Source organism: Rhinolophus sinicus, linkage group LG05 (assembly GCF_036562045.2).
Source record: "Rhinolophus sinicus isolate RSC01 linkage group LG05, ASM3656204v1, whole genome shotgun sequence".
In the NCBI taxonomy this organism is placed as follows: Eukaryota; Metazoa; Chordata; class Mammalia; order Chiroptera; family Rhinolophidae; genus Rhinolophus; species Rhinolophus sinicus.
The window spans coordinates 83098829-83117390 of record NC_133755.1 but is presented as its reverse complement, the minus strand read 5'-3'; the positions used below and the strand labels follow the sequence as shown (position 1 = coordinate 83117390).

Here is an 18562-nt window from a genome sequence, read left to right as displayed (position 1 = left end):
GAGGAGTGCTGATTTTATTTTCTATATACTTTCAAAGATGAGATTTGAGGTGCATTTCAAGCATTTATTTAAAGGTAAAGCCCCTTGAAAAGAGCTGATAAGCAGTTACAAAGTGTCAACCAAAACCAGTTATTGGAGAGGGTGAATTCTGAGTTTCCTCAAAGATTAGGCTAAAGTGAAACGCTGCGTCACAGGACTTTGCAGATCTTCCCCAGCACTGACTTCCTGGTAAGTCACGCAGGCTGTTGGCAGATGCACCTTAAGCCCCCAGAAGCTTCTGTGAACCACCATGAGTGCCAGTTCAGTGATAAATATTTTGTGGGTAGAGAGGCTTTTAGAAGTCTTTTTTGCCTCTTACAAAAAGTAAAATTATAAGAAATAAATGAACAAATGTAGATAGGAAACTCACTAAGCTACAGAACTTGTCAAATTCTGTCATTCATCAAGCTTGCCTGACTCTGAAATAATTCTATCAGCACAAGAAAATACAAATATGACTGTTCTTAAATTCCATCCTAATAGTTACCATCAGCCACAACTGGGATGGTACTGGAAGGATTCTCACTCCTGGCCCATCTGAACTGGAGAAGAAACTCCGCACTGACGGCCGGCTATCAGAGTGCACTGGTGAAAAATCATTCCCTACAGCCCAGGAATAAGACACCTCCTGTTCACAGTGTTGCTGCTGCATGACCAAGCAAGGACAAGACCCATGACAGCTTTGTTGAGCATTTACCCCTCTCCCCTGTGAGAGAACAGTGTCCGTGCTTCCTCTTTCCTGAGTGAGTAAATGGACTAGGCCCAGGCGTTCCCCAGGGTCATTCACTGCAGATAATCGACAAAACCCAGATTCTAATACACTACGCCCCAGGCAGGGAACAGCCTAGAGAACCTCTCATTGGCCTTGGCATTCGCCAATGAGGTTTTACCTAAACCGAGCTCCCTCTGGAGGCTGGCAAAAGATTCACCATTTAATGTGACAAATTCGAAGTGTCTTACAAGACATGTCATCTGTCACTATACTTAGACACAAATAACAAACTTCTGAAGCTCATAGCCAGTTCTGATTGGGTCAGTGTGGAGACTACGAAAAAACGGGATTTGGGGCTCCAAAGGGGAAAATCATCAATTTAGTCTAAGTATTTAGATCCTGTGTTCACCCAATCTTTATTAAACGTCCCGATGGGTTCAGGTTCTGGGAGCCTCTCTATGCCTTACCCACCTCTGAGCATCAATAAAAAACCAAACTGCTGTCAGAGTGTATGGGTTAAGGAGAAGCACAGGCCTCCGTAAACCTCCACCTGAAACGACCCAGCAGCTCACAGCCACCTCTTCAGTCGCTGTATACAGCCAGTGGCATTTCCGGTGTGCCTTCAAACGAGGGCATCCTCAGTTAATGAGGCTGTCAGAGACTCAGACCCGGGGACCCCTAGACATGGACTCATTCGGCCTCTTGTTTTACAGGAGAGGCCTTGAGAGGGTATGAAGGGATAGAAGAGAACGTGAGTCCCCAGTCAGGAGAATACCACCCATGTCTCTGAGTATCTTTGATGTGGGCCACTGCAGTTCTGCATCTCCTGAAAGTTTTCTGGAGACAATAGGAGGTCTGGTCTCAGGAGACTGCAGATTCTAATGCTATAATGAAAGGCTCCGGGCTTCAGGCTTCTAGTAGCCAGGGGCAGGGACGTTTGACAGGAACTTTTATCTCGGAAGAATTCTATCCCTAATTTTCCATTGTCAGGGAAATAGATGACCTGTAGTATCAAAACAAAAAATTGTCAGATTAGAAAATGTGACACTTTTAAAGCCAATAAAAACAAAAACCTTCCCCGCATATGCCCCCATTTTGGTTCAGTTCTACCCAGACCTGCAAACTTCCTCATTAGTGTATAAGATCGTGTTCAATGTCCCTCGAGTAAAAACTCATATCCGTTAAAATGTAAATAAAATGTGGTGCAAAAAAGAAAAAAGCAGACATAGAGGTGTCTTTGATTCAGTAATTCCACTCCAGAGTTTATAAAAAAGTTATTATCTATGAGAGCAATACTAAATGGCTGGTAACAAAGGCCTGGTTTCACAATTAAATGGTGTGGAGTTGGCAGCTTTTAAAAACAATAACATTGCAAAAACATAAGCAAATGTTTCTGATAGTTTGCTACTGAAAGTATGAACCCTACTCAGCCCCCATCACACTTAGAAATGCCATGTCTGTGGCCCCTCTCCCATGAATCAGAATCTGCCTGTAACAAAACCCCCAGGAGACTGTGTGTATATTCAAGTTTGAGAAACATCTAATAAGGGAGGGGAAAATGCTGATTTATAAGTGTTCAAAAAAGTATATCTATATGGTCACAGATCGGAAGGTATTTGCAAAAATTAGAATAGTTTAAATGGAGATATTCCCTCCTACCCACACAAAGTACCTGGGCTGCTGGATAAGTCCGCAATAAATATGGCAGCTATTGGGAGGTGATACTGTTGTGGGCTTGCTTCTTTTTCTTTTTTTTTAAACGTCTTACATAATGTTGTTGTTAAATCACATTTTGAAAACTTAAGAGACAATGTGGAAATTAATATGTTGTGCTTCCCTTTCAACCATACATTGAAACTGTTTAAGTTGTGTTTTTCTTTTTGCCTCAGCTATCAGGAAGCATAAAGCTACATTAAATACTCAATACAGTAATTCTATTAGCCTGGCTTTCTGGAATATTTGTTTTCTTCTTATGGTTTTTGTTTTCTATTTTATTAGGTTTTCGAGTATCTTCTTACAGATCATTTAAAATTCTGAAAATCAGGGTCCAGATGACAATAACGACTTCTAAAACATCATTCCTGTTTACCAGGCTCCACAAAAAGATAGTTAATGAAACCACCTGACTGTTTTAAATTATTTCTTCTCTCCTTGTTCTTCTTCCACTTCTCAAAACACAAGTAAAACTAAAGAGTTCCCGTTTGCCCCTCAGTGAAGATCTCAGATGCCACCCAGCTCCCGCCTCGGGGTCAGGGGTCAGCCACAGGCCGCACGGCAGCCCGTATAGACCTTCCCTGATGGCCTGACAACTCAATAAGGAAGGGAGGCCACAGCCCTTCCAGAGGCACGCACACCACCCACCCGTGGAATTACTCACCAACCCTTCAGCTGCTTCAGACTTCCTCTGCAACGAAAAGAGAAAGAACGTTATTTGTTTACAACCAAGCCTCGTTTTCAGGATAATTTCCTGTACACTACGCCTTCCCCGAACTAGATCAGATTCCTCCTATTCACTCTCACGAAAGCTTTCCCTCTTTGTTCATACGTGTTTCAGCTTGTCATTCCCTACTGCTAGATTGGCTCCATTACCAGACTGCAAAGTCCAATTTAGACTTCTTCCCTCACCAACGGGCCCCCAGGGCCTAAAGGTGTCCGCGGGCAGTGAGCACAGGAACTGCGGCGGATTGTGCAGCTGGATGTCATGGAGACACTAGGAAGACAGACAGGGGAGAGAGCTAGTATTGGTTACTCACCTGTAATACGCAGGCATTGCTCCTCAGCACGTTCTTTTTCGTTGAGATGTAATACACTAACAAAATTTTAAATCATTTAAAATGTAAAACTTGGTGGTTTTAAGTATATTCACTAGGTTGTACAACCATCACTGCCATCTTAATTCTAGGAGGTTTTCATCCAAGAAGCCCTGTGCCCATTAGCAATCACTCCAATTCCCCCTCTTCTCAGCCCCAGGCAACCGCTAAAATCTACTGTCTGACTCTGTGGATTAGTCTATTCTGAACATTTTATATAAACGGGACCATGAAATATATGGTCTTTCACTTCATGTAAAGTTTTCAAGGTTCATACACATTGTAGCAATTTTCAGTACTTCATTCCTTTCTATGGCTGAATAATACTCCACTGTTTGAATACACACATATTGTTCGTCCATGCATCAGTTGATGCACATTTGAGTTGCTTCCACTTTTTGAGTATTATGCTGCTATGAACATTTGTGGAAAAGTTGTTGCATGAATATATGTTTTCAGTTCTTTTGGGATATATACCTAGGAGTGGAATTGCTGGGTCACATGGTAACTCTGTGTTTAACCATTTAGAGAAATGCCATTCTGTTTTCCACAGCAACTGCAAAACTTTACATTTTCACTAGCAATGTATGAGGGTTCCAATTTCTCACATGCTCACCAACACTTGTTATATTTCATCTTTTTCATTACAGCCATCCTAGTGGGTATGAAGTGGTATCTCATTGTCATTTTCAATTGCATTGTCCTAATGACTAATGATGTTGAATATCTTTTCATGTGCCTATTGGCTATTTGTACATCTTCTTTGGAGAAATGTCTATTCAAATCCTTTGCCCATTTTAAAAATTGGGTTATCTGTATTTTCCTTGTTTAGTTGTAGGAGTTCTTAATATATTCTGGATACTGGAATTATGATTTGCAAATATTTTCTCCCAGTGTGGGGGTTGTCTTTTCACTTTCTTTCTTTTTTTAGACCTTATTGAGTAATATTAGGAAATAATGTGTTTTTTCCAGGGCCCATCAGCTCCAAGTCAAGTCGATGTCCTTCAATCTAGTTGTGGAAGGTGCAGCTCACTGACCCATGTGGGAATCGAACCGGCAACCCTGTTGTTAAGAGCTCGCACTCTTAACCAACTGAGCCATCCGGCCACCCCATATTTTCACTTTCTTGATGGTGTCCTTTGAAGCACAAAAGTTTTCAATTCTGATGAAATCCAATTTATCTATTTTTTTCTTTGGTTGCTTGTGTATTAGGTATCATATCTAAGAAACCATTGCCTAATACAAGGTTACGAAGATATACACCTATGTTTTCTTCTAAGCGTTTGATAATTTTCTATCTTATATTTAGGCCTTTGACCCATTTTGAGTTAATTTTTGTATATGATGTAAGGTAGATAGTCCAGCTTAATTTTTTTTCATGTAGGTATATGATTGTTCCAGTACCACTTATTGAAAAGACTATTATTTCCTCAACTGAATGGTCTTGGCACTCTTGTTGAAAATCAATTGGCCATAGATGTTCAGATGTATTTCTGGACTCTCAATCTTATTCCATTGATATGTATGTCTATCCTTCTGCTGGTCCTACACCATCTTGACTACTGTAGCTTTGTGGTAAGTTCTGATATCAAGACATGTCCATCCTCTGACTTAGTTCTTCTTCTTCAAGATGGTTTTGGCTGTTCTGAGTCCGTTGCATTTCTATGTGAGTTTTAGGATCAGCTCGTCAATTTCTGCAAAAAGCCAACTGGGATTTTGATAAGAGAGTGCACTGAACCTGTAGATCAGTTTGGGAAGTATTGTCATGTTACCAATATTAAGTCTTCTGATCCATGAACATAGGCTGTTTTTCTTTATTTAGGCCTTTAATTTCTTTCAACAATATTTTTAAGTTTTCATGTATAAGTTTTGCATTTCTTTTGTTAAATTTATTTCTACTATTTTACTCTTTTTGATGCTATTGTTAATTAAATTGTTTTCTTAGTGTCATTTTCAGAGTGTTCATTGGTAGTGTATACAAATCCAATAGATTTTTGTATATTGTTCTTATATCCTGAAACCTTGCTGAAGTTGCATATTAGTTTTAATAGTTTTTTAGTGGATTATTTAGGATTTTCCATATACAAAATCATATCATCTGCTAAAAAAATAGTTTTACTTTTTCCTCTCCAAATTCAATTTCTTTTTCTTGCCTAATTGCCTTGGTTACAAGCTCCAGTACATCTTCAATAGAAGTTACAAGAGCAGACATTTTTATCTTGTTCCTAATTACAATCTTTTGAAGTAGGTGTTTTTTACAAATAATGAAAAACCTGCCTCCTACCCTACGGAAATGAGGCTCAGATGAGGCAATTGAAACTCAGAGAAGTCAAGTAACCTCTGCTAGTTAACAGTGGGACCAAAAGTTTAAACCCAGTTCTGACTCCAAACCCCTCCTCATTTTCCTCTGCCTCCTTGACCCCTAAAGAGTAGATTAGCAACTATATACAGAGGGTGCCAAAAAAATGTATACACATTTTAAGAAAGGAAAAAACTATTAAAATTGTAATACTCAACATATACCGATAACAAAAGATGAATACAAGTCACGTGTATACATTTTTTTGGCACCCCTGGTACTCGGGCAAGGCTTCATTTCCACTTTCATTGTTTCCTTCACGCCACACAATAATGGAGATAGCAGAGCAGGGCTCAGTGTCCCCCTTTTTACTGAAAAGAACACTGAGGTAAAGTGACTTGGAAGAACTGGAACTCAAACTGCTCTCCTGACCCAATTCTGTGCTATGACAGAAGCAATAACTGCTTCATTGAATAGTGAGATGTATTCAGAAAGGTGATGTGGGTGCTTCCTAACAGGTAATAAACAAAAAAGGATAAATTAAATCCTGTATGGAGAGGAAAAACATCTGAAAAGATTGGGGACAAGATGCATGGGATATGAAAGGAGAGGGACAAGGAAGGAAAGTGAATTGACATTTTGATTAGTAAAGAAAGTGTCAAAGGAACAAAACCATCTTTTTATAAGAAAGCACTTTAAAGAGGGATTATGTGAACAACATTTCTTTCTGGCTAAAAGAATCCCTTCTGAAAAAGCGAGAATACAAATGAGGAATATAAAAATGCTGTGTGTGTGTATGCGTCCAGGCAGAGGTCAGGGTGGCCCGGCCGTGGGACTGAGAACGAGACAACCCGCCTCCAGCAGCTCCTGCTGAGGCCGCCCTGGGAGAATCGCCCTCACTGCCCAGCGTGCTGGTTGTTGAGACTGCTGCTGGATCCCCGCCTCCCACCTTCCCTCACACGGTTGCTGGGAAGATTTAATAAAAACGGCCCCACTGAACAAACCTGACATCACTCCTGCACATAGAAGAGGCTCAGCTCCATTTCCCTTCCCTTCATGGGGCCTGCGAGGAACCAAGGCCCTAAACGTGCAATGAAAATCTCTCTCTCGTCTCTCCTCCTTGACCCAGCTCATTCTGGTAATTTGGTTTCCATCTTAACCACATAACTTAAGCTTGTGAGTTTCTCTTCTTCCACCTCCAAAGAAGGGGGCAATGTTTCCAGTTTCTTCCCCATGGAGAAGTGGGCCCCGGCCTGAGCCAGAGGAGACCTGAGCTCTGGCCTCATCTGTGCGACCACTTTTCTGTGCATTCCAGGTGGTCTCCCTTCTGGGCTTCGAGCTCCCTACCTGGGAAGGGTCCTTGGTCACAGGGTACAAGGGAATTTGGCTGTTTCTTCTTGCTCAGATCCAAGGGGTGAAATTAAACAATTATGGAGAGGGAGACTCCAGAGGTCTCTGAGGGGTGACAGGCCCCTCACAGTGGCCACTTGCCGGACTCATAAGGGTGTGAGACAGGCCTTGCCCTGTGACTCGGAGATGAAATATATGCACTGAATAAGTTAGCTCCTCAAGATAGAGGAAGGGCCTAATGACAGACAGGAGCAGAAAGTACTCAGGAGGAAGGGCAGGCAACGGGGAGCCATCTGAGGAGGCTACTTGAAGGGTCCGCCTGGGCCTCCAGGGACAGCTACAGTGGACTTTTAGGGGTCAGGATGTGCACAAGAGGGAACTGAAACAGGATGGGCACACGAGAACCCCTAGGCTACCCTAACCCCCGGAGCTCAGGCTCCCACCACCTGTAGTCCAGGAGCTGTCACGTCGGCACCCTCACCTGCCTTTCTCCTCCTTCCCCAACAACTCACCGCTCTGCTCTGCTGTTTCTCCTCTCAAAGACCTAGAAACTCCCAGCGTTACTTCAAGACCCAGGTTCAGTGCTGCTTTCAGTGCGAGGCCCTGCCTGTCTCCCAGGCTGGATCAGGGCTCCCTCCCCTATAGACCCTGAGAGTGCGGGGTGCAGGAGACCCTTCTATCACAGACAGCCTGTGTCACACAGGTCTGTCACCACCGTCCACTGGCCTTTGGCCACTACGACAAGGGCTGTGTCTGACTGGTCTCGGTGGGCCAAGCTCAGTGATGGCTGACAGGAAGCCCCACATCCCGGGGAAGGGCACGTTACCTTGTCCATCGGCCTTGTAGTCGTCAGGCAGCAGCTTGTCCTGCCGGTAGCCCAGCACGAAGGCCAGAAAGGAGAGGATGAGGGCGTCCCCGATGCTCAGGATGGCCAGCATGAAGGCCCAGCGGATGGTGCACTGGCCCAGCGTGTACTTGCCCGCCTGCTCCCCACACATGCTCCGCACCGCACTTGAGTCCCAGCCATCTGGGTAGACCAGGCAGCCAATCATCAGGCCTGTGGCTGGGGGTCGGAGGGGGTGCACCTGTCAGGCTGGCTGCCTCTGCCTGCCGCCTCCCGCCTCGCACTGCTGTCCTCGTGTCACCTCCCTTCTCCTTGTGTTGACGCCTTGAGAGGCCCCAGGGGTAGCTCCTACCGGCTTGTAGAGCACAGGGGAGGAAACTGAGGTCCAGGAGCTGAAGCGGCTTGGCCCCTGGGAGCCAGTGGGCGGGGCAGAGGGCGGGGCTCCCGAGCCAGGGAGGGTTATCCTACCACGCCAGGTGGTCCTACCAGCCCTCAGCCAGCAAATCACCCTGGACTTGACCGGGGCTGCCTACCCTGGCTTCAAAGCTTTCCAAAATCTGGTCCCAGACCGGAGAATTCATCACTCCTAATATATATACATTTTTCATATCCCAACATTTCTGAAATAGGTTAATAAGAAAGCTTTCGGCCATAGTTTCCTTACAAGTATTTTTCCTTTTCCTAGAACATAGAATAACGGTATGTCCTACAACTCAGGTATCTTAGATTCAATGAATACAAGAAGTATTCCCGCCCCATCTCTCACTGCTTCCTTCATGAAACTTCCATTCAAGCAACCAGGTCTCCTCACCCTCACCCGGTACAGCACAGCGCAGCGGCCACTCACCCCTGAATTAAGAACGCCCTGCTTAAAATGCTGATTCCTGGGTCAGGGTTGGGCTCAGGAATCCGTTTTTAGAAGCACTCTTCCAAGGTGATTCTCGCACTAGGAAAAGCCAGGAAACACTAGAGCAGGCTGCCTGGATTTCAAGTCCAGCTCTTCGCTAACTAGTTGGGTGACTCAGAGCAAGCTACTTAAGTTTTGTTTGTTTGTTTGTTTGTTTTTGCCTCGGTTTCCTAATCTGTGAAATTGGGATTATAATCGTATCTCCCTGTGTGGATTGCAGTGAGGTTCAGATGTGTTATCACGGGGACAGTGCTCAGCACAGAGCCTGGCACATACTTGGCACTTCACAAGTGTTGGTGACTGTCATCCCACTCTGTGCCTTTAATGACTCAGTATTTACAGCTAAAATATCCATTTTCCCCACCTTCCCCCCATTTTTCCCATGGCCTCCCACCAAACCATCCCACCTTAGCTGCACAGACAAGTGACATAATCCTGGGATGTGACCGGGGTAACGCCAAGAACAACCACCATGCAGGAAGGGGGTGCCTCCCCTTATCTGTGTCGCTTTCCCACCCTGGCCCTGCTTCCATAAGCTGGAGGCTCATTAGTCCCAAGGCTGCCCTGCCTGGGAAGCCCTCAGAGAAGCACATGCAGGACCCAATGTTATCTGCCAGGGCTCAGCTTGTTCTTACAAGGAAGGTCAGCAAGTCAGCAGATCAAACAAATGCCGTCAGGTGTGAAGATCAGGGTCCCGCCTCCCCACCTAAATGGATCAACCCTCCTTTGATTTTTTTTATAGGAGGAGCTCATTTATATAGTTCTTTTATAGATCACAAAATACTTCATGTACCATTTTTCTCTTGATCCTCACAACAGTCTTGTTAAGTAGACCATATATTAATGTCCCATTTTACAGATTAGAAAACCGAGGTTGTCAAGGAACCAAGAGACTTGCCCACTCATCCAGCTACGGCAAACCCAAGACCTGAACTCATAGTTCCCGACTTTCTTAACTTCAAAGTTATTTCCCCTTACTCCCAGAGTGTGACATCTATCCAAAGATCTGAATGTGTTTCATGGTGACATTTCAGACTTAGTGATAAACTGAGAAATGTTTCAGGAAGATACTTAAGGTGGGGGAGGGGGAACCCTCCCAGAGCTCTTTGGTAAAGCCTGTGGCCTTCCCCTCTTGGTATGAGACCAGCCTTTGGTGGCTGGCATGGCCCCTCACTTAATGGTAGAGGGAGTAGGGGGTGGACACAACCACACACACACACACACACACACACACACACACACACACGCTCAGTGTGTAGGTGAATCGGTGAATGTGGAAAGCTGCTGCCCATCTGGACTTTCCTTCTTCCCATCACTCCTCCCATTGGCCCCTTTCCCTTCCATAGCATCTCCCTATGAGGGCTCCAGTAAAGAGTCCAGGGCCTCTGACTTGGAAACAGGTTGTTACAAGGGCACCACAGCCCTCTGTGAGCACGCCACCTATCCACCTCTGGTCCTGGGCACTGTGGGGGTCAGCCCCATTTGTGGTGTCTCAGGGCTGTCAGCTGGTATCAGGCCAGTTTGCATACCCTTTCTGACTTCCATTCTCTCACCTGTAAAATAGGGAGAATAATACCTGACTCATAGCAGGGTTATGAGGACAAAGTGTAATCGTGTAGAGAAAATGCTTACTGCAGTGTCTGCTGCATGGTAAGTGACCAACTAACATGAGTTGTTGCTCTTTTTATTGTCATTGCAGTCAGATGGAAGCAACCTTGGTGGCTGTGGTTGTCACTAGAGCTGTTCAGCAACGTTCCAGGTACACAGGAGGATTATACTTCCTTGCCCCCATCCCCTGAAGTCAGGCAAGGCCATCTGATTCCCTCTGGCCAATAAAATGTGAGCAGAAGTGTGGTGTGCATTTAACTGCTGGTGGGAGACCTTCCAGAGCTCCTTCCCCCTCTGTAATGACAGATGATACTCCATCAGCCTGGGTTCCAGACGAGAACAGTGAAGGCAGAGCCCCCAACTGATCTTCAGCGAGCATGTACCATGAACAAGAAATAAACCTTTATTTGAAGCCACAAAGATTTGGGAGTTGTTTGTTATTGTGGTATCACTTCACCCATCCTGGCTGATAAAGCTGGGTTTTGTGTATTTCACCTTTACTGAGCACTTACCATGTGTCCGGCACTGTGCAAGGTGTTTTGAATACATTATATCATCCCATCCTCGCCAGAACCCTGTGATGGGGTACCATTGTTACATCCTACAAATGAGGTTACCACGATTCAGCTCCTACCTGTGTTTCTAGGAGCTGGGACCACACTCAGCCTAAACCTGGCATCCAGAAGCTCAGTTAATATTGTTAAGCTATAGCCCCACACTGCCCTAGCCATCAACCCTCTTTCCCTTCTCCTGTTCCCTTCCTTGGTTCCCAGCTCTTTTGGCAAGGTCAAGCTAGCTGATTTAGGCCTCTTCAAATGGGTGCATCTCCCAGCTGCTGGCTGTGAGGCACACCCCGTCCTCATCCTTCCCTTGGGCTCATCTTCCCTTCCCCGGCACTGAAGAATGGGACATGACACCACCTTCGCTCTCCCCCAACATAAATGTTTCATGAGATGACACCTGGCACCTCTGCTAACAGTGTCTCCAGCTCCATGACCCAGAAAGAGTCTGGCTCAGATGGCCTGGTAACCCCTCCCCCAGCCAGGCCCTCCCAGCACTGCCTGTGGGAGGTTGGAGGAGGGGACCTACGAGAATGAGGGAGGGATGGATATATTTCCAGAATCCATAACTCTGATATGTAGGCCAAGCTGGCAAGCAGGCCAGCGTCCATTCCACTCCTCATTGTCACAAAACTGCTAAATCTTCATTCCCCCTTCTTTCTCTCCACGGCCCACCAAGACTTGCCTCACCCCTGCCCCAGACTTTCCCTCCTCATATAGTGAGACTACAGAGTAACGGGAGATGGTGGGGGGATTGGGGAGGCCACTCCAGAGCCAGGTGAGAGGCCTGGGTATAAATCTGTAATCAAAGGTCTGCCCCTCACTACCTGTGTGCTCGAAGACAAGTTACCCACTAGGAGCCTTACCTGTAAAATTGGAGGAATTCCTACCTCTCTGCCTCATGATGAGATTCCTCTAGATGACACATATGAAGACATTCTGCAAATCACCATACTTACATAAATATGTGGCTCAACAAAAATGTCTTCGAAATACATCTAGTTCTTTGGGACCCACTGCCTTAAATCTCCTCGGTCCTTAGTTGACAAGTTGATCTGCTCTAGCTTGGCCAAATCTTATCATCTCTCTCAGCCCCGGATTTCTCATCTATAGTTGGGGGGCAGGGGGCCTATAGCTCTCTGAGGTCCCCTCCCAACTCTGACAGTCTTGAGTTTATATGTTTAGTTTTCTGGGATTCGGATCTCTGTTTCATTCTCCCCCGTTAAGGCTAACAATGTTTCTCATTCTATCCAACAATGTCAAGATGGCTTCACTCTCGTCTGCAGTCCCCAGCACTGCTCCTCAACATCTTCCCAGTAAGGACAGTCTATGTGCAGTCCTGGGGTGGGGAAGAACCAAAGGCTGCAGGACAAAGTCTGAGGCCATCTCTTCCTGGCTCTAGAGGAGAACAGGACTAGCGGAACCACTGAGAGGCCTGCCTGGGCCAGGAGCAGGAAAAGGGGCTGAGCACAAGTCACCACCTACCACACATGGTCTTACAGATCCCAGACAGCACCCCCTCTGCATCACAAAACATCATCCCCACTTGCTACCTCCAGTGTGGAATCCTATAATTCGGGAACAAAGACTCTCACTCCACAATGAAGAGGGCACTTACATGTAAGTTTCTATGGGAGAGGGCACATGCAGCGGAACACTCCAAATCAACGACTGGCCTTAGAATCTTCCCTGAGAGCAGTTTGGGATGGGAAGGAAGGAGTGAGAGCAGGGATCTGGAGATCCTTGAAGGAGAAAGAATAAGTGCCCAGAAGTGGGAGACGGGGACATCCAGATGTGCTTGACTAGCATCACTAATTTGCCCTGCAGTTGAGTCCTGTTCCCACATGGCCAACAAGGGAAGCTTCCTTCTTCCTCCCTCCCAGGGCAGCAATACCCTCCGGTCTGGCCTGGGAGTCAGAACACCCGAGTTCTTCTGTCAACTAGCTATGAGCTCCTGAGCAAGTCACTGTCCTCTCTGGACTTTACTTCCTCATCTGCAACATGAGGCAGTTGAACAATTTGATCTAAGGTCCTTTCCGTCGCAGCCATTCTGAGTTCTCTACTCCTCAGAAGCTTCTACAGAGCGCTGAGTAGGGCTGGGCTAAAGGAGGACAGCTGAGTAGGAGACCCAGAGCCTCCATAGTGGGTGGGATGGCGCAGCTGCGCCTGTGGCCCAGGTGGGCCCCGGCCCGCCCTCCCCCATCCCTGCTCACCCGCAGCCAGCTGCATCCATGCGCAGATCTTGTAGACTGTGGCCGTGTTGCAGACAAAAAACAGGCTGAAGCAGATGATGGAGCCAATGATGAGGAACATGGCCAAGGCCACGAAGAACATGGCGGTCTTGAAAGCTCTAGAGGGGATGCTGGAGAAGTCCAGTGGGCCGCCCTTGCAGATCAGTTCTGAGGACAGCACGTTGCCCACACAGTAGGAGAAAAGGCCGAAGTAGCCTGCCTGGGGGGTGTTGACACTGTCACCGATCCAGTATGGCTGGATGAAGAGGGCCATGACCAGCACGGAGAAGCAGATGGTGAGCGTTCCCCACATCACACCGATGGCCCTCGCGTTCCTCACATAGTTGGTGTGGTAGATCCTGGCTGCCTCCTGGGCAGGCAGCAACTTCACCATGGTGAGGGCGCGGGGGCCTGGGCAGGGGGCCTACGGGCTGGAAGTGCAGATGGAGGCCCGGAAGCCGTCACTCCTCAGCAGCTTTGGGCAGGAGGCTGCAGTCAGGGCACAAGGTGAGGGGCTCTCCAAGGTAGAGGAAAGACGATTAATAGGACAAGGAGGACGACCTTGGCTTCTTCAGGGGAAACTTGTCTAGGGGACTGTGTGCGCTCCAGCGGGGCGCTCTCGGGTCTCCTGCCTCCTCTCAAGCCCGCCAGGGTCTCGGGCCTGCTGGCGCCGCCCTGCCCCTCCTCCGTTTCCAGCGCAGAGCTCCGGGGAGCTCCGCCCCCTTAGGCCGGCCCCTCCTGCCTCCCTCCGCGGAGAGCGCAGCTTCAGCACCGCGGCCAGCGCCCCGGGGCAGAGAGGCGGGGCCGGGAGGAGCCCGGTGACCGAACGGGCCAACCCCGCCCCAGGGAGGCGCGGGGAGCCTCCGGATACGCCCGCCGCACACCCCGGCCACAGAGAACCGAGACCCCTCTTCGCCTGAGTGACGATGACAAGAATTGGGAGGGTGGAACTGCAGCTGTCACATTCCTCCCGCTCAATTCCTGCCGCAAAACCGCTTCCTGAGCGCCATCCCCTCGCTGGCTCCCATGTCGCCCTCCTGTAACCTCCACTCTCCCGGAGGCCAGAAAGGCCTTTTCTGACTGTATCTTCCGGTCACTGGTTTCTAGACCCCATCACTCAATCAACAGCTATTAAGAGCCTACTATGTGCAAAGCCCTATGTTGGAGGATATCTTCCCTAAGCAAGAACCACAGAGATAAAATCGGCAGGGCCCCTGCTCTCAGACTGTGAGATATTTACATTTAGGTATATGTATATGCGTATGCTATATATTTTTAATGTATTATTTATAAATATATCGTTTTAAAATTATTTATAAATACATTATATATGTATACATATATACATACACGTATATATACAGAGGGTGCCAAAAACATATATATACACATTTTAGGAAAGGAAAACTGTATTAAAATTGTAATACTCATTATGTATCGATAACAAAAGATGAATACAAGTCACGTTTGACGTCTGCAATTACAAGAGGTGTTCAAAGTGGTTACTATCAGCGTCCAGACACTTCTGATTACGGTGAACTACTGCTTGAGCAACGTTGACCAAAGTGTCCACTTGCATGCATTTTTTTGACACCTCCAGTATGTGTGTGTGTATATATATATAATATGTATATATATGCAGGCTGGTAGTGTGATAACAGAAGCAACTACAAAATACATGTTTGTTTTGAGCCTTCTCGGACCTTAGCATATGATTTTTGTTCAATACAATGTCTTTCTCCTCTTGTTTATGTTTTTGTTGCATATTGCTTTTTCCCCTCTTTTTCAAAATATATATATATATATATATATATATATTTCTCCTGATTGTATAGGTAAATACATGGTAGGTGTAGAGAACTAGGAAATTCAGGAAAGTTACAGAATTACTCATAACTCCAACATCAAGATCTAAAGAGAGACAAGATGATCTTAAAAAGATGGACTTTGGCTTTAGATAGATCTGGATTTGAGTCAACCGCTCATTAGCTAAGTGACCGTCCATGGATTTAGTCTTCCTGAGCCTCAGTTTCTTCCTCTATAAAATGGAGATCACATAAGGGCCAGATAAAATAACATATGCAAGCTGTTTAGCCCAAAACCTCACATATAAAAGTGCTAAAAATATTCCTTTTTCCTATTATTATTATTATTATTACTACCTCTTTTAATATTTTGGTGTATTTCCCTCCTTCTGCACATACTGTTTTACACAGTTGGATGATAATGTTTATATAACTTAGTCTCCATTTTTTCCCCAGAAATTGTATTTTAATGCATGTATAATAATTGTTTAATCATTTCCCCTTTGTGGGGGTATATTGGCAGTTTCCGGTTTTTCACTATCAAAAAGAACTCTGCCTAGAACATATTTGTGCCATTACCTATGTTTCCTCTTTCTCTTAAATCTCCGGATTTGTAACCAGTCTTCACCATCAGACAGGAAGTTCATCAAGGGCACAGTCTGTATCTCCCCCATCAGACTGGGAGCTTCCCCAGAGCAGGGGATGTCTCCTTCCATTCGGAAAAGGCCTTAGGCTGGGGCCAAGCTCTTAGGGGTAGCGGATACTCTTTGTTTGGCTTGCACAGCATAGCCTCTGAAAGCAGGCTCTCCTGCTTCCTGAGGTTCTGGTGGGACAGCCAATCACAGGGCATACCTACCCTAAAGACAGGGCTGGGAAATATGAATTTGTGGGGGATCGACATGAGGGAAAAAAACTGTTGCATAGTCAGGTGATGGCACATCCTCAGGAAACAATCCATGAGCTCCTACTACTGGGAGCTTCAGACCTAAGATTGATCGCCCTGTTCCTTCTTCAGCTCTGTGACCCACCCAGTGTCCTTCCATTTCCTTTCCTTTTGCTTTCATTAGGCAAAGTAGGTTTTGACCAAAGAGCCCCAACTGATCCAAATATTGGCATCAGAAAAGGGGTTTCAGGCCCAGGCTTCAGGCAAAAGGCTCTGAGATTCCCATGTATGTTCAGAATTGGGAAACAGCAGTCCACGGCACACAGAGGAAAAACAGCAAATCAGGTTACCAACTGCAGGGCTCATGTGCCCTCTGAAGGTCACGTTCTGGGAAACGGAATGGACTTGGCCATAGACAGACTTCAGGGAATAAAGAAATCAGAAACACAGAATGGAGTAACCGCTTAGAATGGCATCGAATAATGTCAAGCAAGACAAGCTCAAATCTAGATTACTGATTCAAGAAATAAAATGAACTTCAAGACCTTTATGTGATATGGCTGAAAGAACCTGGTAAGGTTACTATAAGGCCATTAAAATAAGATTCAGAGTGTGACAGTACTGAACTGCAAGGCCTGGAACCCACCCCATGGTTCTGAATGGTTAGACCAAGTCACCTCAGGGACTGGTGGAATCCTCCCTGTGGCCCCCTGACCCTTGAGCTGAAGGTTAATATACCAGGAAGAGCTAAGCCAATGCCCTTGGTTCTCCTTCTCACTCTCCGAATAATATATCAAAACCAGTATTTATGTCCCCAGGGGAGCTATAGAAATTAATCACTATCAATGACTCGAAAGATGGACATTGGTTGTATTGTTTGGTTTTGGTTTGGCTGACCAGCACCCTAACCTCCTTCCTATATGGGGGTGATAGCCTGCTGTGTGAGTCCTCGGGGGAATGTGGTCCTCTTCTCTCCCTGTGGAAGCTCCTTCTTCTGCCTGCTCTAGAGAGTTCTGATGGCGTGCTGGCACCAGTTAGCAGTGGACTTCTGTGGCATGACACCCCCACTCTGGGTGGCCCTGAGGGCAGTGGGGAAGGAAAATCTTCATGGAAGGTAGAACTTCAAGTGCTAGAACTATCTATCCCAAAATATCCACATCCTAATCCCCAGAACCTGTAACTGTTACCTTATTTGGAAAAGGGTTCTTTGCAGATACAATTACATGAGAGATTTTGAAACAAGGAGATCCTACCAGATTATCTAGGTGGATCCTAAATCCAATGGCAAGTGTCCTTCTAATAGACACACAGAGGAAAAGACAGTCAAAGAAGAAAAGGCAACACGACCACAGAATTATGTGGAATGAGTGGCCACAGCCAAGGAGGCTGATGACCACCGGAAGCTAGAAGCAGCATGGGACAGACTGTCCCCCAGAGCCTCTGTAGGGAGTGCCGACCTGCTGACACCTTGATTTCAACTTCGGGCCTCCAGAATTGCAAGAGAACAAAATTCTGTTCTTTCAAGCCCCCAAGTATGTGGTAATTTGTGGCAGGAAATACACCACTTCTTCTGTAAGGAGAGGGCCTGCGGTATAGATGCACACTACTTTGTGGGCAGCAGATAATGGAGCAGGCAGACATCATCATCTTGGACAGAGTAAGTTGGGAGGGTTAAGTAAGAGTTCGGGGAAAGGGTGGGTAGATGGCACCCTCGGAGTAGGAGCAAAACCAAAGAGTATTTGAGCCCTATGAAAACGTTCTCCAGAGGCCTGTCAGTGTAAAGGCTTTTAACATCAGATGGACAGGACAATTCAATCTTCGCATGCTAGCCAGCCTCCTTCTTCAGCACCTCCACCACAGTCCCACCGCACACTAGTTCAGCAGTGGATGGATCTTCCACCAAAGCCCACACAGCCAATCACTACTGGCTCCAAACAACCTCAACAAACTTTGAGCCTCCCCCTCCCCCAACCCCCGTGTGACATGTATAACTCTCAAAATGCAATAAGAAAACAAACAACCCATTAAAGATTGGCTGGCAAAAGATCTGAATAAACATTTCATCAAAGAAAATATATAGATGGCAGTTAAGCACATAAAAAATGCTCAGCGGACGTCATAGGAATGGCGGCAGCGGGGCGCACTTTTTGAGTTCTCCGTCGGATCTTATCAGAAACGGGAAGCTTATAACCCATCAAAGGACTCTCTGCTCATCACGCAGAACAGCAAAGAGACTCGCGCAGGGATTTCTTGCAGTGCCCAGCTTAAGAGGCACAAGATTCAACATACCCAGCGGCCAACTCCAGACCAAGCCAGAGTACTACCGGGTTTGACCTACAAGTGACACACTCAGAGGGGATTCTTTACAGGCACATAGAGGCCAAAGGGCAAACCACATCTAAGCGGTCAACCCTCACGCAGCAGAATACCCTGCGTGGGCAAAGCCAAGTCTCACAACTAGTCAGCCTAGGAGTTAACTCCACCTACTCACAAGCGAAAAGCAATTAAGGATCT

The 18562-nt window shown here is 46.4% G+C and overlaps 1 protein-coding gene across 1 annotated transcript; it reads right to left on the bottom strand.

Moving 5' to 3' along the window:
- LHFPL5 (LHFPL tetraspan subfamily member 5) lies at positions 1–14234 on the bottom strand. The gene is made up of 4 exons (XM_019738864.2): positions 13343–14234; positions 8037–8273; positions 3129–3155; positions 1–1754 (listed from the first exon to the last, which is right to left on the bottom strand). The coding sequence occupies exons 1-3, from the start codon at positions 13752–13754 to the stop codon at positions 3145–3147; spliced, it is 660 nt and encodes a 219-aa protein (XP_019594423.1). The 5' UTR covers positions 13755–14234; the 3' UTR covers positions 1–1754; positions 3129–3144.
- Positions 14235–18562: the final 4328 nt, after the last annotated feature.